Raw genomic sequence first — 20,209 nt, 5'->3', positions numbered from 1 at the left:
GTTACAGACAGCTGTGAGCCAACATAGGTGCTGAGGATCGAACCTGGGTCCTCTGGAAGAGCAGCCAGTGCTCCTAACCACTGAACCGTCTCTCCAGCCTGAGACAAAGCATTTCTAAGTATGGTGGACATCCATTAGATGTATTTTTGCATTTTTTTTCTCTTTTATTTATGAGGTAGGGTTTGGTGTAACCCAGTCTGGTCTCAAACTTGCACTATGGCTTTCTAATCCTCCTGCCCCACCCCGAATACTGAGATTACAGGTGTGGACTACCACACCTGGCTTGTGTGATGCTGGAGGTCAAACCCAGGGTACCGTGCCTACAAGAGTCACTCTACCAGCTGAGTGACAGCCCCCGCCCCAGAAAAGGGAAATTTAGGTTTGTTTACTCTAGGTGCTTGAGTGTTTTGCCTTCGTGTATGTATGTGTGCCGCTGTGTGCCTGGTGCCCATAGGAGTCAGCAGAGGGCCTCAGATCCCCAGACAATGAATTTAGGGATGGTTGTGAGCTACCCTGGGAACTGCACCTGGGTCCTCTGCAAGAGCAGCCAGTTGAAGTTGCTCTTAACCAACTCTCCAGACCTTCCAGCCACTTTTGGATATTTAGTATTGGAAGAATTGTTTATTTTAAAATCCGGCATGAAACATTGTGTAAATGTAATCTGAGATTTGTGTGTGTGTGTGTGTGTGTGTGTGTGTGTGTGTGTGTGAGAGAGTGAGTGAATTCTTTTCACACTTTTTTTTCTCCTCTTCACAAGCGGCGAGGTTCCTGACCCTGGAAATGCGGCTCCAGGTTCAGCCTTGTCACCCCAGGGCCAGAGTGGTGACAAGTGGCTGTACCTTCACCATGAACTAACTTCAAGACCAAATCCCCCAGGACCTCAGCTTGTGGAGCCTCAGGTCTGTGTGCTTCTCTCTCTCGGGAACCCAGCAAGGGCTCATCTTAGAAACCTGTGTTCTCCGCACGATGTGCCCGTTTGTTTTCAGAAAGCAGAGGAACCCTGGGGCTTCTTCCCGTTCCGTCCCTCCCTTTCTGTTCTTGTAGCCCCTGTTCCCTGGTCATGGAGCTCACTATGCTTCTTATTTGCTTCTCTGCCTACGCATTCATTTGCGTGTTTCTGGAACAGAACAGTTAAGGAAGGACAGATGATTGACTCACCGTGTCAGAAGGTCATCGTGAGGGGGACGGCGAAGCCGCTGGGTCAGCTCCCTCTACAGTGGCCGTTTCACATGGCTTGTTCACATCTTGGTGGATCAGGAAGGGAGCAGGGACCAAAGTAGGGCCATGCTGTTACCCTCAAAGCCCATCTCCAGTGGCCCACATCCACCCGAAAGACCTCACATCTCAAAGGTCACCTTCCACAGCAGTGCCAGCAGCCCACAAGGGACACTCAAGCTGTAACGCTCTGTGTTCACCATTAGAAGGTCAGAGAAGAAAATCCGTGTCTGCTTGGTTCACATTTGAGTGCCTAGCATAGCAACTATGGCAGTCTGGCGTCTTAGTTACTGTCTGTTGAAATAACGTGTACTAAATTTTACAAAGCACCTATAGAATGGTGTGTACATGCCACTCATGCATCAGAAGATTCTGTAGACCCTGTCACGTGCCAGCCTGTGCCAATGGCCCGTTTTGTGTACGTTGAGTTCTCTCCAGACGGGGAACAAGTGAGAGTGGCCTGGCTTGGCTGCTCCCGGCCACCAGGTTGTGTTTTGTTTTTATAATTTATGTAACTTTATTTCATGTGCATTGGTGTGAAGGTGTCAAATCCCCTGGAACTGGAGTTACAGTTGTGAGCTGCCCTGTTGGGTGCTGGGGTTTGAACCCATACCCTCTGGAAGAGCAGTCAATGCTCTTTGTAGTGAGGAGCTGCGGCCAGGCCTGCTTTTCATCCCACCTGGCTCCTGGCCGCCTGCTAGCTTATGCCCCGAAATAACAACACACAAATTGTATTCTTTTAAACACTGCCTGGCCCATTAGTCTCAGCCTCTTACTCACATCTTGATTAACCCATATCTAATAATCTGTGTAGCACCACAAAGTGGTGCCTTACCAGGAAGATTCTAGCGTATGTCCATCTTGGGCCGGAGCGTCATCACATCTCTCTCCCTGAGGAGAGGCATAGCAGTCTGGCTCAGAGAGCAGAGGCATAGCGATTTATTAACTTCCCTTCCCAGCATTCTGTTCTGTCTACTCTGCCCACCTAAGGGCTGGCCAATCAAATGGGCCAGGCAGTTTCTTCATTAACCAATGAAATCAACTCAAACAGAAGACCCTCCCACATCATTTCCCCTTTTTCTGTTTAAACAAAAAGGCTTTAACTTTAACATAGCAAAATTACATATAACAGAACAGTTATCAAGCAAGAATTAGTTATAATATTTATATCTACTTTATCTTTTATCATAACTAAGGAAAACTATAACTATCTATTTATTCTTCAACTCCATCAAAGACTCCAGAAGGATATAATATTACCTAGGTGAACAAGAAGTAAGCTACTTCCAAAACTCTAGAAATCACAGAGACATCTTGCTACCTAGACAGTCACCCAAAGTTCTTTTGTACCGTTGGGGCATCCATCTTCGGCCTACATACCCATAAGTATCCAGCAGACATTTCCATGAAGCAGGAAATTTCAAAGGCAGTTCAGTCACTATCTGCTGTGTCCTTCAGAATGTCTCACAGATGCTTTCACAAATCAGGAACCTCAAAAGACCATCTCACCTTTAGGCAAGTTCAGCAGTCCTCTTTCTGCAGGTTCTTTGTGTCCAGTTTATGCGACAGTCCAGGCAAGAGCAGTTTCTTGCCCAAATGGCTATCAAACTCCATAAGGATCCTCTTCGATGCCCATCTTCCTCTTAAAGTAGCTGGTGCTGCCAGGAGCAGACATGTCTCGTCATGAAAAGTCCTAAGTTATTAAAACATGTAAATTCTATATTCTATAGTCTTTGAAAGATATGAAGAATATCTATATAACTGAAATATATCTATGCACATCTATCAAATCTAACAAACATGACTACAAGCTTGACTATTATTGGATGATTATCCATTAGCAACCTATACTTCCTAATTATACATTACATTTTAAATGAACTACACAATCACAATACCTTAATCAAGATGAGAAATACATATACATATAAAATTGACCTTAAATTTAAATCACTAAGGCAAAATCCATATCAATACAAATTATTCATATCTATATCAGCTCTTAACCGCTGAGCCATCTTCTCTCCAGTACTCAGCTACCAGGCTTTATCTAGTCAGCTATGCACTTACTTGGTCTGGGCATAGGGCCCCAGTGAGTTCTGATTTCCAGTCTAACGGGAATGTATTTCATGCTCAGAACCTTATTTCACCATTCAGAGTTGAATTAGGCTCCTAGGTAGGGTTTTGTCTGGATTTCTCCTTACTAATCCCACTTAAAACATATGTATATAAGTATCTTTTAAAGTCCTATCCATTCTTTCCCCTGGAGAGTCTTCTATCACCACAACCTGGTTTTGTTGTTTGTTTTGTTGTATTTCGTTTCGTTTTTAAGCTTGTCAGTGAGTTGAGACTTTCTTGCACGCCTGCAATGGATTCTGACTATGCTTACTTTCCTTTTCCCCAAATTTCTCTGATATACACCCCTGTTCCCTTCCTTTATTCCATCTTCTTTTATAGTCCACACATTGTAATTTGTGATGCCAATGTACTTATCGGTATAGGACCATCCAACAGAGCATGAAGCCTCATGGACTTCGCCCCATCCAATCTGGCACGCCATTGATGTTATAAAATATTTTTTCAATTTGAGAAATTTGTCAAGACTCACTGTTCCTTCTGAACATGGTTCAGTTCCAACGCTGGCTTGCCCTTTCAATAACAAGCCAAATGTGGATCTATCCCTAGTTGTGACTGACTTTTAGGGGTTTTCTCGGGGGTAGCAGGGGTTTGAGACAGGGTTTCTCTGTGTAGTCCTGGTTGTCCTGGTACTCTGTAGACTAAGTTGACTTTGAACTCAGAAATCCACCCGCCTCTGCCTTTGGAATATTGGAACTAAAGGTGCTCACCACCTCTGCCTGGTTTTTTCCTAATTGTGATTTGTATCTCATTCTGAGAGTTGGCTATACAAGGAGCCAACTAGTAAACAAACTAGTACATAATAAATAGACTTACTTAAAAAACTGGCTAAGTAGCCGGGCAGTGGTGGCTCGCACCTTTAGTCCCAGTATTCCAGAGGCGGATCTCCGAGTTCAAGACCAGCCTGGTCTACAGACTGAGTTCCAAGACAGCCAAAGCTACACAGAGAAACCCTGTCTTGAAAAAAATGGGGGGGAGGAGAGACTGGCTAAGTTTGTGGTTTGAATAGCTTATTAAATTGAAAGATTAAATTGAGAATGCAGCTCAATGGTTGAGCACTTGCCTAGCATATAGAAGACCCTGGGTTCAATCCCTAGAACTGCCAAAAATACTAAATAAACACATATGTCTATAAATTAGTGGCTTTATGAATTCCTCTAATTGTGCTTTCTCCCTCATGTTAGTAGCTAAACAGATCCTTGTTTTTTTCTATAGTGACAGGATACAGAGGCTTGCTGAAGAGGGTACCTGTGTGCTGAGGCATTCTCATCGCGTTTACATTAGCTCCAACAGTGGCCCAGGCTATAACTAATTAAGCTTCTCTCTTCCGAACAGGTGGCCACAAATACGAGCAGACTGCCTGGTGTGAGTGTGTATAACTTCAGATGCCCTACGGCCGACGAACTGCACACTTACACCACCCAGCTCGAAGATTTCCGCCTAGAAGCAAACCGCCTTCAGACACAGGTAGAAATTACACTCTGTGAATTTTTCTCATGGCAATAACAGTATGCAGAAAGAAAGACAGGAGGTCATCATCACACATGGTCATAATCTCCTTCACCGTGCAGTTAATAGAATCATAACGGAATGAGTCTTGGGATTAGAAATGGAATTTTTCTTGCTTGCCAACTTGGGTGGTTTGTGTCGTGCTGGGGACTGAATCGAGGACTTCACGTGCTCTCGCTGAGCGCTGAGCTCCGTGCCCAGCCCTTTGCCAGCTCTGGTGAATTTTGCAGTGGCTACCCAAAGCAATATGCAAAGACTTCTGAATGTGAGCCCAGGATGTAAGGGGGTGGTGATTGCTTAGTGAGGTCTCCAGAGTGCCCTGGGTCCTAACCTCGCGTGAGTTTACTCTGACCAGTGTGCTGGTGGTGGTAGGTATCCTCAGCTAAGACAGCAAGGAAACGAAGCACACGTGAGGGTGAATGGCAGCAGGCTGGTTCAGTGGCCTAATGTCTTAGGGGCCGTGGCTTACTCCCCAAATAGTTGTTGTTAATCAGGAACTCAAGGCAGAGAAAAAGTTGGTTCCAATAACTTGTGCTAAAATGGGGCTCTGGCTTTCCAACTTACCAGCATATGGAGGCTCAGCCCCAGGGGCCCCTTGGAAATACCCCATTCTGAGTGGCCTCAGTTTTCAGTCAACCCATAGCTGACACTCCTGAGTCCCCCTTACACCACCATCTCTATCTTTAAGAGAGCTCTTCCTAACTAACCCCTCGGACGTCCCCCTTATAAGCATTCTTCTCCTCACCGTGCTTAATTAACCGCTGTCCCTCCAGAAAAGTGAGGAAGAGCAGCCGGTAATGTAGTTGATGCCTGCTATGCCGGCACTCGGGAGACAGAAGCAAGAGGTTTGTGAGTTCGAGATCAGTCTGAGCTGATCACAGCTTGAACATAGCAAGGCCCTGCCTCAAAAATGTGGAGGCAGGGAGCGGTAGGAGGAGGTTTGCATCTTCACCTGGATGCCCCTCGCCTAGTGGTTCATCTTTTAATTCCACTCAGTACTCAGTTGCCTCATATTCTTAAACTTGTTTTTCTCAGTGTTAAGGGGGAAAAAAATCTTTGTTGTATTTATTCATTGTACAGTTTAATTCACAAGAGTAGGTAGATTAGTTCATCTGTTAATAAAGCACTAACTAATTGGTCATCTAGCAAGCATTAGTTGAAACAGTTTATCATAAGTTTTTCAGAAAGTAAGTCTGGAGAGATGGGTCCGTGGTTAAGAGTGCTGACGTTTGGTTCTCAGCCTCTTGTAACTGCTTCCATGGGCACCTGTACCCCCATGCATACACCCCAACACAGACACACACATGCATAGAATGAATATCCAAGAATAAATCCTCCTTAAAAGCGTAGTATAAATTGCATATGCTAATGGAAATGTGGAAAGCACACATTTAGGAAGGCAAGGAATCTTAACAATTTTTTTTTCCATGATTTAGGAAAGTATGACAGAAGAAACATACATTGATTTGGATAAAAGATTGTTTGATCTCTTTCTGAGCCTCAGTCGGTGCCTGGGCAGTGTGGAGGAGCTGCTACAGAGACCTGAGCTGCTCAGGGAAGATGCGGCTGCCCAGCAGGCGCTCTTTGAGGTATTGCACACCTAACGCACCTGTGTCCGTCTTTCTGCACCTGTGTCCGTCTTTCTGCACCTGTGTCCGTCTTTCTGCACCTGTGTCCGTCTTTCTGCACCTGTGTCCGTCTTTCTGCGGCGGCGGTACTTCAGGCCAGAGCTCACTGCCTGTCTTCCTTCCCCTCCATCTTGCAGAAACTGGCTCTGGAGCTGAAGAAGCTTTATTTAGCTCTGGGCGACAAGAAGGATGCACTTCTGAAAGCTGTGGCGTGGCATGGCAGGGACACCACGCGGCTACCTGACTGTTTCGATGCTCTGAAAGTCAGCCTGGAGCGTGCCCAGGAAAAAGCTGCCTGGAGGAGCTCATCCCTGAAGGCTGGCCTTGACCACAGCAGCAGCTATCAGGTGTGACTCTGAGCCCATGGCTGACTCTGGGGAGCCCGGACCCTCAGTGACCATCAACTCTTATAGGAAGTGCTGAGGGAGATCGTGCCTTTGCTCTTGGTGGGAAACTACTTGAAAATGAGGCCCCCTTCCAAAGGTGTGGGTGTCAAGATGATGTAGCATGGTGTTTCTTTTCTTGTATTACATTTGCTACTTTTTTTTGTTTGTTTGTTTGTTTTGTTTTTTTGAGACAGGGTTTCTCTGCAGCTTTTTTAGAGCCTGGCCTGGAACTAGCTCTTGTAGACCAGGCTGGCCTCGAACTCACAGAGATCCGCCTGCCTCTGCCTCTCGAGTGCTGGGATTAAAGGCGTGCGCCACCACCGCCCGGCTACATTTGCTACTTAGAGATTGTCATGGAGAGTGGTTTTATTTAGCTTTCTAGGCCAGAAGGATCGGCTACTATTTTTGACGATCCCATGACAGTCCAGAGCTTCGATGGATTGTTAAGGGGAGGGTCTGGAAGCAGGCGAGCTGGGAAACTGCTACAGCTGCACCATGAAAAACAAAACAAAACACCACTTAATGAAGAAATCTGGCCCATAAAAAGCAAACCTAAGGGCTTGGGGAGATGGCTTCATGGATTAGAGAGCTTGCTATAAAAACAAGAGGACCTAGGTTCAAATCCCCAACAGCCATGTAAAAGCCAGGCATGGCCATACATGCCTGTAACCTCAGTACAAGAGGCAGAGAGAGGTGGATCCTGGGAGCTGGGTGGCCAGCCTAGACAGCAGTGAGCTTCTGGTTTAGGGGGAGACCCTGTCTTGATGATGACGATGATGACGATGTTGTTGATGACAGTAATGGCAGTGTAAAGAGTGACAGAAGAAAATACCTTTTTGGCTGCTGCATGCACACTGGTGCACATATACCACACACATACAAAACCCAACAAGACAAACCAGCCAACTCTGAATCCAGGAAGCTTCTAGAATCCAAGTAAAACAGACATGGGGAGGGTGGGAGAACATGTCAGCACCCGGTGTTGGGTGCAATCAGCCAAACTCAGAACAAATGGATCATGTTTTCTTACATATATGAATCCAAGAAACAAAAAAGAGTAGGGGAGCCAGACAACTGAAAGAGCTACTGTCCTGGCTTGCATTCTGCTTCTATGATGAACACCACAGACTCGCTTGTGACACAAAAACCTCAGTGGTATTCCAATTGAACACCAAAAAGAAAAATTATAAACAATTACAGAAGTCTGCACCCCATCTGGGTCATTAATCATTTGAAGGAATTAGTTGATCCTGGGGCAGGGGGAGATTGTACTGGTTTTAGCAAGAGGGGGTGTTATCCTTTAATCTGCATTGGGAGTATTGATGAAATGACTTGATGTCTGCTATGTACTTCAGAATAATCCGAAGGGAAGGGAAGTTAGGTCTATTGAGTGAGATCCAGGGGCAGGCTGAACTCAAAGATGGAGTGTGTGGGTGATTCTCTTTCTATTCATGTTGAAACTTTTCAGAAAATTTCAATTTAATAAAAAGGGGAGAAAGGTCTAATGAGATTTCTCCATTCCCTACATGTACCTTTTTCATATGCAGAATGAAATAAAGCGATTATACAATCAACTCATTAAGAAGAAAATGGCTTTACAGCAGTCTTTGAACGCAATCAGTGGACAGAGTATTGGCGAACAGCTTCAGGTAACCAATCAAAACAGTTCAAATGAAGCTGACCTCAGACCAGAGAGTCTTGGGCATCAGCTGCTTGTCCGAAGCATACCCCTTGGCAAGTGATGGTGAAGGTTAAGTGGTCATACCGATGAGAACAATTAATCTTCACCTTCAAATGTAAGGCTCATGTAGTACTTCATGAAGCATAATATTTTAAAGTAACAGTTCGTTTTCCTCTGTCAACGGGAAAAAGTTAAGTGTATCTACAGTTGTCAAAGGTGTTGGTAAAGAGGCCCTTACCTCGTCCACTGGAACCCTGATAAGTCCAGCTTCGAGGGGCCAGTTGACTTATATGAGGGTTTTAAGGATAAGTGCTCCTCCATTCAGCAACAGCTTCCCTTCATTTACTGAGCTAATATTGAGAACCCACTGTGATCCGTTGCTTCTCTAAGATCTGGATGTGTGTTCTCCCTGAAGAGGTAAAATAAGAGGCTGGGGATGTGACTCAATTGGTAGAAGACCAATGATGATTTTGAGACAGGGTCTCCCTATGTGGCCCTGGCTGGTCTGGAACTTACTGTTTAGACCAGGCTAGCCTTGATTTCCCAGAGTTCCATCTGTCGAAGCCTCCCAAATGCTGGATTTTAAAGGTGTGCACTACCACCCCGGCCCAAGCTAGTTTTTTGGAAGGTAATTGTGTAGTGGTTTGGCTATCTTGCATAAAGCCTAGGAGTTGATCCCCAGTACTGAATAAACCAAATGTGATGATTACCTGTGATTCCATCCCTGGGGAGGTGGAAGCAAGAGGACCAGAAGCTCAAGGTCATCCTCAGCGATATAGAGAGTTTAAAACCAGCCTGGACTCCCTGAGACCAGACAGACAGACAGACAGACTAAAAGAATACTTGCATAAAGATAGATCTAGCAGAACAGTTTGAGGATGGACCTGCGAGCACCTTAGGATGGGGTGGCATACCATGTCCCTGCTGAGAAGGACCCTGCGAGCTGGGGGTATAGCTTGTGGTAGAACACTTGCCAAGCAAGTACGGGCTCTTGGGTTTAATCTCCAGCAACATGGAAAAGGTTGATTGGATGTTGTTCTGTTCTTTTTTTTAGGTTTCATTTTAAATTTTTGGGGAGGGTTTCACTCTTCTACCTGGCTGGTCTTATACTTAGCAAATTCTCCTTCCTTAGTCTACCGAGTATGGATCACTGTAACCTTGCTAATATTAGCTATGATGATGATGATGATGATGATGATGATGATGATGATGAGGATGATGATTTTGAGACAGGGTATCCCTATGTGGCCCTGGCTGGTCTGGAACTTACTGCTTAGACCTGGCTAGCCTTGACTTCCTAGAGTTCCATCTGTCTAAGCCTCCCAAATGCTGGGTGCAAAGGTGTGCACTACCACCCCTGGCCCAAGCTAGTTTTTTGGAAGGTAACTGCAATGGTTTGAAGCGGTGTTGAAGAGCTGAGGAGCGTTCAGAACACTGAGGTGCAGAGACCATGAATCCCGCAGTTTGCACACATGCCTCATTTGGTATGTGCGTAGAATGTGTTGGGAACAAATTCAACTCTGGCACTTCCAGGGAGACTGACAAGAAGAGCTGCATGTTGGTGGAACGGGGTGTCAGGACAGGCCTTCCATTTTCCCCTTGGTTTGTTTCTATGCTCCCAAGGCACTTCTGTGTGTGATTCTGTTTTGATGGCTCCACGTGCTTCCTGATTTCATAATGGTATTTCTCTCCTGTCTGATTTCTCACTTAGAAGGCAGATGTGCATACAGCAGAGCTGCAGAACTCGGAGAAGCAAGTCGCCAAACTAAGGAACGAGGGGGAAAGGCTCCATTTCCCCCATGTTTTACTCCAGGATGTTTACAAGTTAGAGGTGAGTATGGGCAGAAAGCATTCACTCAGCACCGTGGGCATAAGGGACAAGGCTTGGGTCTTCCACCAAGAGTTTCAATGTGTTCTTTGTCTGATTTAAGTTCCTGGCTGGTTGAAATGCTTGTATACATCTGCTTTCTCTGTTTCAGGATGTTCTTGACAGTATGTGGGGAATCCTGAGAGCCAAATACCTAGAACTCAGCAGCCCGTTCCTCTCCCAGAGCCAGCAGGATGCCTTGCTGCAAGGCATGGTGGAACTAGTCAGTATTGGAAAAGAAAAGCTTGCAAGTAGCCCCTTGCAGCACGCCAAGAGTAAAGTTGCTTTGCAGGCTCAATTACAAGATCACAAGGTAAGAACCTCCTTGGTGACCTTAACCTCTGGTTGTTCCCAAGTGTGCAGAGGAAATAACTATCTATCATCCTCTTTGATGACGCACATAGAATTCTGCTTACAAGCTCCTTCAGAAGCTTCACACCTACGCGGAGCTTTTTGTTGATTGAGAAGGTAGACATTTTATCAACGAGTCCTTAAGCAAATCTACAATTAAAATATATATTCATCCTCTGAGGGCATCTAACTTAGAATGAATCTAACTCTGAGACACTGACTTAGGGAGGTTTGGAAAGGCCTTCCTGAGAGCTGGAATCAAAAGGAAAAGTTTATAATCTAATGCTTTAATTAGTCCTCTCATTTTCCATTCATTTCATTATACAAAATTCTCTTGATCTACCTAGCACGGTTGTGCAGACTTTTAATCCCAACACTCGAGAAGTAAAGGCAGGAAGATCTCTGTTAGTTCAAAGCCAGCCTGGCTTACATAGCAAATTCCAGGAGGACTACTTTGTAAGACCCTGTCTTAAAACACACACACACACACACACACACACAGAGAGAGAGAGAGAGAGAGAGAGAGAGAGAGAGAGAGAGAGAGAGAGAGAACATAGTCACCCTCACAGTGGGTTTGACATTGTGATCACATTGTTATCAACAAAGTTCATACTCAAGAACCAGGCAATAGAATCAGCCCTCTCCCTGCTAAATCATATGTTTTAAATGAGTTTAGGATTTTGTGTTGTGCAATGTTTGTGGCTATGTTCTGCCTCGTGTGGCCCATGGATTGCAGGTGGGACGTGCCACTGTACGCTGGCTCCTTGTTGGATACTTTTACGAGCTTTCTATGTATTTGTCTACTTCTAGGAGTAGGAGAAGGGGTTCTTAAAATTAAGGGGCCCCTTCAAACAACTAGAGGAAGCAGCTGGGTAAATGGAGTCACTGGGTGAAGAATAGCCCCCTGAAAGAAGCCCAATCAGCCCCTTAGCAAATTCCCCTCACGTGGCCATTGTGTAGAGTCTCAGTGGGCGCTCAGATTGAGGAGCACCCTCTGTTGACTGTGGGATGCTCGGGCTCACACACTGAACATCATTTGAAGACCGTTTGTCTCCTGAGTTATTAACCACCTTCTAACATTCTAAAACTCAAAATAATTAAATCAGAAAGATAATAGCAGAAAAGGAAATTGACTTAACACTAATGGTCACTGCTTGGTGGCAGTTTTACTTAAGGATAGTGTGTCTTGATAATTCGTTAAGATTCCATCTGTTCTTTAGAGACTCGGAGATTGGACCTCTTTAGTTTCTTTCATGTGCCTATATGTTTGATTCTATGTATCACTGTACATATATGTTCACTATACATATGATTCTTTCTATGACCTCCTGAGGTTGGGGATTTTTTAAAAGAAATTAAGCCACGCTTAGTGGCACAGGCCATATATACCATTTGCTTTGGGAAACTGAGGCAGGAGAAGCACAAATCCAAGGCCTATCTAAACAGTTTAGTGAGACCTCCCTCAAAATAAACAGTAAAATAGGACTGGGGGTACCCAGTCACATCTCCATCATAGAGCCCTTGGCTAGTGTGAATGAGGCCTTGGGGTCACCGCCCAGTACAGGAGGGAGGCTGGTCAAAGGAACTGGGGTAAACAAATTAAAGTATCTTGGCTTTTATAATTTTCCAAATTTGACAATAAGTACTAGAAACCTTTCCCATATTTTAGGGATTTTTCCAGAAGCTCGTCGCTGACATGTTGTTGATTCAAACCTATTCGGCAATAATGTCTCCACCATCGTTGCAAAAGGGCGAGAGATTTGGGGCGGAACAAGAGGCGGAAGTGAGAGCTCTGGGGGAAGAGGCCTGCCTGCGAGGCTCCCAGCTTCAGAGTGTGCTGCAGGTATGTCACATGACCTCTGAGCTGGGCTTCCTGGGTTCCACCCACTGCAGGCATGGGGGCATCTGAGCTGCAGCTGATGGAGGTGTAACAGAAAGGAAGGCGGAGTTGGGTCTCGCTGTGACTCCTCCCCACTTTGTGCAAGGTCTGCTGGGGCTTGTCATACTGAGAATGGGTAGCATTGGAGGCGTGTGACAGCCATGGATGGGATGAAACAGTCCGTGGTTCACAGCCTAAGCTCCTTTTAGAGCTATTGGGCATGCATGTCCTGTCGGGAAAATGCATCCGTGCTAATTCGGCCTCAGTTCAAACGAAAGTCAACCACATATGTAGAGAGTCCTTTTCAGCTTGAAGCTTTCCCCTTAACTCACTAAACCACTTACAGCAGATGTTAGCCCATAAAGGAAAATTTAAAAGGAAATACCCCAACTTTATCATGTTATAAACACAGTATTATTTCCTGGTGACAGTATTTATTTTCTGGTTATGTTGTCCGATTGATTTTAAAGTAATGGTGGTTTTAAAAGCTTTCCTGGACCGAGTGAGTGCTCTGTAAGACAAGTGGCTGCTCTTTGAATAGAAAGGAGAATTGCTAAGGTTATTTTTCTAAGAGACAATGCTTAATGTCAATAACTCAGTTCTTTAGTGTTCAGGAATCCTGGCCAGTGGACTACCATGGAAATAATGGGGCGGTAGGATGATGTGTTCTGAGCACCACTGAGTTAGGACAAGGCAGCACTAAGGGTAAAGAGATAGTCATGGGGGTGGGGGAGGCAAGGGCCCTCCCCCTACTGCTATCGCCCATGAGCTCAGGCAGGTGTCAGGTAGCTCAGTAGAACAATGTTCACTAGAATTGGGGACTGCATCAGAGAGGCAAGAACAGCCTGATGGAGGCTTCCTCTGTTTGTTTGTTTGTTTGTTTGTTTGTTTTTTTAAAAAAAGCATTTCACAATTAGCTTTTTGCTTCTCCCAGTAAGAACAAGGGCTGCTTTACATTGTGGGGCCTTCACAGTGGCGTTCAGGATAGATAGCACCTTCATGTGCTGTGTGTTTCTCTTAATCCTATTGCCCAGCTTCCAAAGGTTAGTATAAAGCTCTAGTGAAGGCAGGAGGCATGCTTCGGTGGTACAACCCTTACCTACTTATGGGACCCTGGGTTTGATCCCAGCACTACAAGCAAATAAACATATTAATAAAGTACATTAGTATATACAAATACCCGTGGGATTAACTTTTCTTTTTCAAAAGTAGTGGGAATGTGTCCCGTTGTTGACAGAGTTCTTCCTGATACCATGTGACCTCTCAGGTGCACCTGCAGTCTACGTAGGGTCCACATTTCCGTTTCTTCTGGTCTCAGTGTTTGTTTTTGGCTTAACGATTGTCATTCCCTGGAACTGACTCCTGGTGTCTGTTGTCCAGAAATGGGAGGAATTTGATGACAACTACGCATCTCTTGAGAAGGACCTGGAAGTTCTTGTCTCTTCATTGCCCTCTGTGAGTCTGGTGGAAGAGACGGAAGAAAGATTGCTGGAAAGGATTTCATTTTATCAGGTAGCGTGTTTCTTAGTTTATGATAGGCCCGGACTACGGTATTTTGTGTGCCAACAAGGCAGCTGGATTTCGATGCTGAATGGTTGACTTGAAAGAACATTTTTTTATCACACCACCCACTGATAGATGTATCCAGAAGGATGTGGAATCTTCAGGATAAGCATGAATCTGGATTGGGGTGAAGACTTTGGCTTGGATCCTGTTTCTATCCATTACCATGTGTGACCTTGTCTCTAAGGCCTAGCTTCTTTTCATTATTCTTTGAAAATTTTATAGGTGTATACAGTTCGTCTTAATAATTTCCACCTCCTATTCCCTCCTTCCAACTCTCCCCAACTCCTATTATTTCTCCCTTCCAACTTCTTTGATTTACTTTTTAAATAACCCACTGAGACTAATTAGTCCACATGGATATGGGGTTATCTTGCCGGTGAACAACACCCTAAGAAGCAAACCCGCCCCCAGCAGCCACTACTAACTGGCCAATAGCTCCATGGTCAGGGGCAGGACCTTGGAAGCCCCTCCCAGCGCCATGCGCATGGCGTGGAGGGGGATACTTCAGATTTTATTTTCGTTTTGCGTGCGTGCGTGTGTGTGCGTGTGTGTTTGCCTGTGAGTGCAGTGCCTGTGGGGTCCAAAAGGGAGCATCATATCTCCTGGATCTGGATTTACAGGCAGTTGTAATCTCTCCCATTTGGGTGCCAGGAACTGAGCTCTGATATGGTGTAAAAAGCTGGACCCGCTCTTACCCACTGAGCCATCTCTCCAGCCCCATGCCATAATTTTTAACTGGCTGGATTTTGTGCAGGTTTCATGCAGGTCATCACAGTGGCTGTGAGTTCATGTGTGCAGCGGTCCCAGGGGACAGCGTGTCATAGACCTCGTCCCGTCTTCCATTCTTTTACATTCTTCCTGTGCCTACTCCCGGGTGTTCTCTGAGCCTTGGGGTGGGAGTAGCAGTGTCCCATCTATGGCTGAATACTCAGAGTCACTGTTTGTTATTTATTAGTGTAGAAATAAGATGAGAAGAGAAAGAATTGTGTGAAGCTGCGCGTCTAAATATACTTACAGTATAGTTCTGATTGGACGTAGCCTAGGAGACACATAAGCTCTGTTACCTGCCTCCAGTAGTATAGATAGTCTTCGGCCTAGGTTTGTTGACACACACATCTGTAATCCCAACATTCCAGAGGTTGAAACAAGAGGACTGTGACTTTGAAGACTGCCTGAGATACACAGTGAGATCTCACACGGCGGTATGAGAGAATGACATTTTCCTGGGGTTGGGACACTGTATTTGTACTTGATATAGATCCACAGTCAGATACATCTGGGTCTTTTGGGGTGAAGTGGAGCATAAGGGAATCTGATGTCCTCTTCTGGCCTGTGAAGCGACTGGGGATATACATGGTGCACATCCATACATACAGATAGAAAGACAAAACATTCATAAATGTAAAGTAAAATTTATAATTAAAAACGTGTGGACCACCATGCCTGACAGACCCTTGTTTTTGACCCTGGGACTGGCTGTTTCAGTCACTGGATGACCGGTGAGCCTCAGCTGACCATCTTCCTTTCCCCACAGCTCCATTGCTGGGGTTACAGGTGCATTCGCCCACACCTACTTTTATATGGGTGCTGGGGGGGGGGGTCTCATGTATGTATAACAAGCGAGTTTCCTACCCGATCCAAAGAAACAATTGTTCTAAACCTTCTGAACGAATTTTTGTTTGTTTGTTGTTTGAGTCAGGGTTTCTCTGTGTAACAAACAGTCCTGGCTGTCCTGGAACTTGCTTTGTAGACCAGGCTGGCCTTGAACTCACTGAGAACTGCCTGACTGACTCACAAGTGCTGGGATTAAAGGAGTGCACCACCACTGCCCAGCCTGAAAAAAAATCTTCATCCTAAAATATACTATATCCCTCAAAGCGCACCTCACTGTGGACTTCTCTGGGCCATTCATAGTCCCTTGGAGTCACAGAGGTCTGGGTGTCCACCCAGTGTGGTTGTTTGGTAGAGTCTGGGCCATGGAATGCAGACCATAGTTGTGCAGTTCTGTCTTCAGAAGCTGTGTGGAACTCCCTCTGGCCAGCATGTCTTTACTCTCTAGAATAAAGGCACCAGAGCCCTCAGAGGGCACTAGGGATGTAGCTCAGTAGATTCATTGCCTGCCATTCATGAAGCCTGCCCCCAGGGTTTGATGTCTAGTGCCACATAAACTGGGCATGGTAGTGCATGCTGAGTAATCCTAGCACTTGAGAGGAGGAGACAGGAGGATCATTACATTCAAGGCCAGCCTAGTAAAGGGGACCCTGATCTCCCTTCTCTGAAGGAACAGGCGCTATATGTTAACTTATGATGCTATAAGTGTGGTATGTACACACAGACACGTTAATAAACAGCAATAAGGAGCATCTCAGAGGTTCTGTGATGGCCAAGTAACTAGTACTTAAGGCTTAGAAAATGACAGCACATTTTGTAATTGATTTTGAACATTTTATCCTTGCCTATAGCCAGGAAAGGGATATATGAGAAAGAGAAATTAAAAAAAAAGAAGAAAAAGTGATCATTTTTTGAGAAAGCTTGATAGGAAAATTGCCAAAGTTCTATTTTGGTAATAATTTTCTTTTAAAGATTAAACAGCCACCAGGTAAGTGGCATTAGCTGAACCAAGCTGTGGTGATAATTGCTGTTAGACAGAGTTCTCTTCGGGGGGGGTCACTGTATTTGCAATTTTGAAAGATTTTATTTTACGTGCGTGTGAAGTTGGCTTAATAATGTGCTGCTTTAATTTATTTGAAAGTTCTTTTCTCCCTCTTGGTCCTCATGTCAAAAGCATCTGCAAATGAGTTCTCCCCCTGCTCTGCGTGTCTGGTGGATATAGATAATTATCTTCGTGTTTATCCCCCTCCCGGCTAAGTTTCCGTCTGTGAGACTCAGCAGCAGGGAGTGTGGACTAACACGGGAGGGACAGCGAATCGTGGTCCCTTCTTAAGACGGTCATGCACACCAGGATCTAGACCCTGAGTTTGTACATCTCATGATGTTCACAGAGACACTGGAAATCCTGATTTCTAGATTTTATGTAATTTTTGTCTAAAATTTCCCGATTTTCAAGATAATCTTTGTGTCAGCTGAAGGGTCAGCTCAGTGGTTAAGAACGCTGGCTGCTGATGACCTGGGTTTGATTCCCAGCACTTATGGCAGTCCACAGCCAGTTGTAACTCAAGCTCCAGGGCACCCAATGCCTTCTTCTGGCACCAGGCATGTGTATGTGGCACAGATATGTATGCAGGCAAAGCACCCATACACATAAAATGATAATGATATTATTAAAGAATTAAATAAGTTGGGAAAAATAATCTGCATATGGAACCAAGCCCGTGCGAAACCTGGAATGGTTGGTTGTGCCGATGGTCCCACTACTGAGGAGGCTGAGCCAGAAAGATCCCTTAGTCCAGATGTTTGGAGCCAGCCTGTAATCTCAGTATTTGGAAGGCTAAGGCTTGCTGAGTGTTCAGGTTTGCTTGGGCTATATAATAAGACCCTGTGTTACTAAACAGAAAGAAAGAGAGAGACTAGATCAGCAGATTTTACTTAAGAGTAATTTATTCTGTGACTTTTTTTTATAGCAAATAAAAAGAAACATTGACGGAAAGCACGCGCGGCTCTGCCAGACCTTGAATGAAGGCAAACAGCTGGCGGCATCCGTGAGCTGTCCTGAGCTGGAGGGCCAGATCACCAAGCTAGAAGAGAAGTGGTTGTCCCTCAACAAGAAGATTGACCACGAGCTCCACAGACTGCAGACCCTGCTTAAGCATCTCCTCAGGTATGCTGCCTTAGAGATCGGCTGGCCTCACATTCTGCTCTAGAGAAAGACTCTAGGAAGACGCTGTAGTCAACTCAAGGCTGTATGAGGTCCGCCACATTGTACCGTGTGAGAAACCTGGTCTTGAAAAAGAGAAAAAAAAGTAAAAGCTTAAAAAACATTTAATGATTTTAGCTCATAGGGTGCTTTGAGTCTTTTGACTTCTTCGGAGGCCATGTTGTGTTCGCTTGGAGTTACCCTGAACTACCAGAGGACGATAGAGGAAACAGAAGACATTTGAGCCTCAGACTCATCCCTGCCTCTCAGAAGCTCTAAGCTAATAAACCAGCTGAGAAGCTGCAGGGACGATGGTGCTCTATTGCCTGTTTCCATCATATGAGATAACGCGATAATTATTACAGCGTGCAGCCAACGGCAGTGTGTTGTTGAGCACCATCGGCAAATGCTAGTTTTATTTTCACTGTAAACAAGGGACTGGAGAACACTGATGGCCAAGCTGATCTCTGTCATGGTTGATGGACAGACTTTCTTCCTTCTTGATTATCCCTAATGGAGACAGTTCTAGAAAATGCTACGACCATTGGGCTTTGGACATGGTATAAGACATGATAGAATACTGATAAATGCCATGAATTTCTGAATAGTAGTGCTATTTGTGGAAATTAACAATAAAGATAAAAAACTATACACACCGGTGCCAGTTGTCCCCCGAGTGAGTTTCTAATTTCCATTCTCTCTTTGCCCCCAATAGTTACAGCAGGGATTCGGATGAGCTGACCAGATGGCTGGAATCTTCTCAGCAAACGTTGAATTACTGGAAAGAACAGTCCCTCAACGTGTCTCAGGACCTGGATACGATCAGAAGCAACATCGACAGGTTTTTTGTAAGTTGCTTACACTACCGGTCAAAAATAAGTACCAAGAATAAAAATATAGAGGTCGTTGTGATGATCTCTGCTCCCGTTTGTGGGTAAGAGGTCAGGCATGCAAGCAAGATGTGTTCCTACAGCTATCTGCTACTGTTTAATGGGCTATAGTATGTATGTAAATGTAAAGCTTGCTCAAACCTGGCATATCTTATTATTATTATTTTTTTTTTTTTTTGGTTTTTCAAGACAGGGTTTCTCTGTGGCTTTAGAGCCTGTCCTGGAACTAGCTCTTGTAGACCAGGCTGGTCTTGAACTCACAGAGATCCGCCTGCCTCTGCCTCCCAAGTGCTGGGATTAAAGGCGTGCGCCACCACCACCCGGCGATATGTTATTAATAATAAAAAAATAGACAATCCTCAAACTACCTTCCTCTAGGATAATTATTTCATGGAATTAACAGATGTGTGATTTTAAGTTCCTGTGAGAATTCTCTTTTCATGTTTCAGGTTTTATTATTTTGACCACGGGGAGTTTTCTTTCATAACAAAATGAATTTACAGGTCAAAGATGTAGCTCAGGGATGGAACACTCACCTAACAAGTGTGCAGGCACTGAGATTCAACCTCCTAATAGAGAAAATTATGCATAGGATCTATATTAATTTTTAGTACATATGAAATATTTTCCCTTGGTCTTTACTCTCTTCTGTTTTATAGCTATGGCTACTTACTTTGATATTAAAATATAAGTTTTTTTTCAATGCTCTTGAAAGAACCTATACGTAGGAAAGATTTCAAATATCTTCTTTGAAAATTTATTTCAAGTAATTAACTTAATATGGACTGTGTATTGGGTTCCACAGTTTCTTGCCAAATTGGCTGTTGAATGTGTCTAATCTAATTTCATGTGTATGAGTGTTTTGTCTGCATGTATGGATGTGCACCGTGTGTGTGTGTGTGTGTGTGTGCGCGTGTGCGCGCGCGCGCGCGCGCCCCTGATATTTTGGAGGTCAGAAGAAGACACCAAATCCCCTGGAGCTGTAATTACAGATGGTTGTTAGCCACCACGTGGGTACTAGGACCTGAACCTGTAAAAAGTCACGAGTGTTTCTAATCACTGAGTCATCTCTCCAGGCTGAACTTATCTATTTTTAAGAATATGAATCCTCTGGATTGAGAGGAGCTGGAGATTCCATGTGCTTTGTTCTCCAGTGCATCTGTGATGCCTGGAATGGTACCCAGCATTCTGTAGGTAAAGTGTGTGTGTGTGTGTGTGTGTGTGTGTGTGTGTGTGTGTGTGTGTGTGTAGACATTTACTGTTTTCAGTTTGGTAGTGCAGACAGTT

At 44.7% G+C, this 20,209-nt stretch overlaps 1 protein-coding gene across 1 annotated transcript in view; it reads left to right on the top strand.

Moving 5' to 3' along the window:
• Positions 1 to 20,209, top strand: part of Syne2 (spectrin repeat containing nuclear envelope protein 2) — a 301,471-nt gene that overhangs the window by 208,502 nt on the left and 72,760 nt on the right. Inside the window, exons 70-80 of the mRNA XM_038337460.1 lie at positions 758 to 899; positions 4,687 to 4,818; positions 6,297 to 6,449; positions 6,626 to 6,835; positions 8,422 to 8,523; positions 10,267 to 10,386; positions 10,535 to 10,735; positions 12,443 to 12,616; positions 14,033 to 14,164; positions 17,800 to 17,996; positions 18,748 to 18,880. Coding sequence (XP_038193388.1) covers positions 758 to 899; positions 4,687 to 4,818; positions 6,297 to 6,449; positions 6,626 to 6,835; positions 8,422 to 8,523; positions 10,267 to 10,386; positions 10,535 to 10,735; positions 12,443 to 12,616; positions 14,033 to 14,164; positions 17,800 to 17,996; positions 18,748 to 18,880 — 1,696 coding nt within the window. The remainder of the gene's footprint in view (positions 1 to 757; positions 900 to 4,686; positions 4,819 to 6,296; positions 6,450 to 6,625; positions 6,836 to 8,421; positions 8,524 to 10,266; positions 10,387 to 10,534; positions 10,736 to 12,442; positions 12,617 to 14,032; positions 14,165 to 17,799; positions 17,997 to 18,747; positions 18,881 to 20,209) is intronic.

The sequence above is a fragment of the Arvicola amphibius genome, chromosome 7 (genome assembly GCF_903992535.2).
Source record: "Arvicola amphibius chromosome 7, mArvAmp1.2, whole genome shotgun sequence".
Taxonomy (NCBI): domain Eukaryota; kingdom Metazoa; phylum Chordata; class Mammalia; order Rodentia; family Cricetidae; genus Arvicola; species Arvicola amphibius.
The sequence above is the reverse complement of the archived record's forward strand: the minus strand, read 5'-3'. Positions and strand labels throughout refer to the sequence as shown.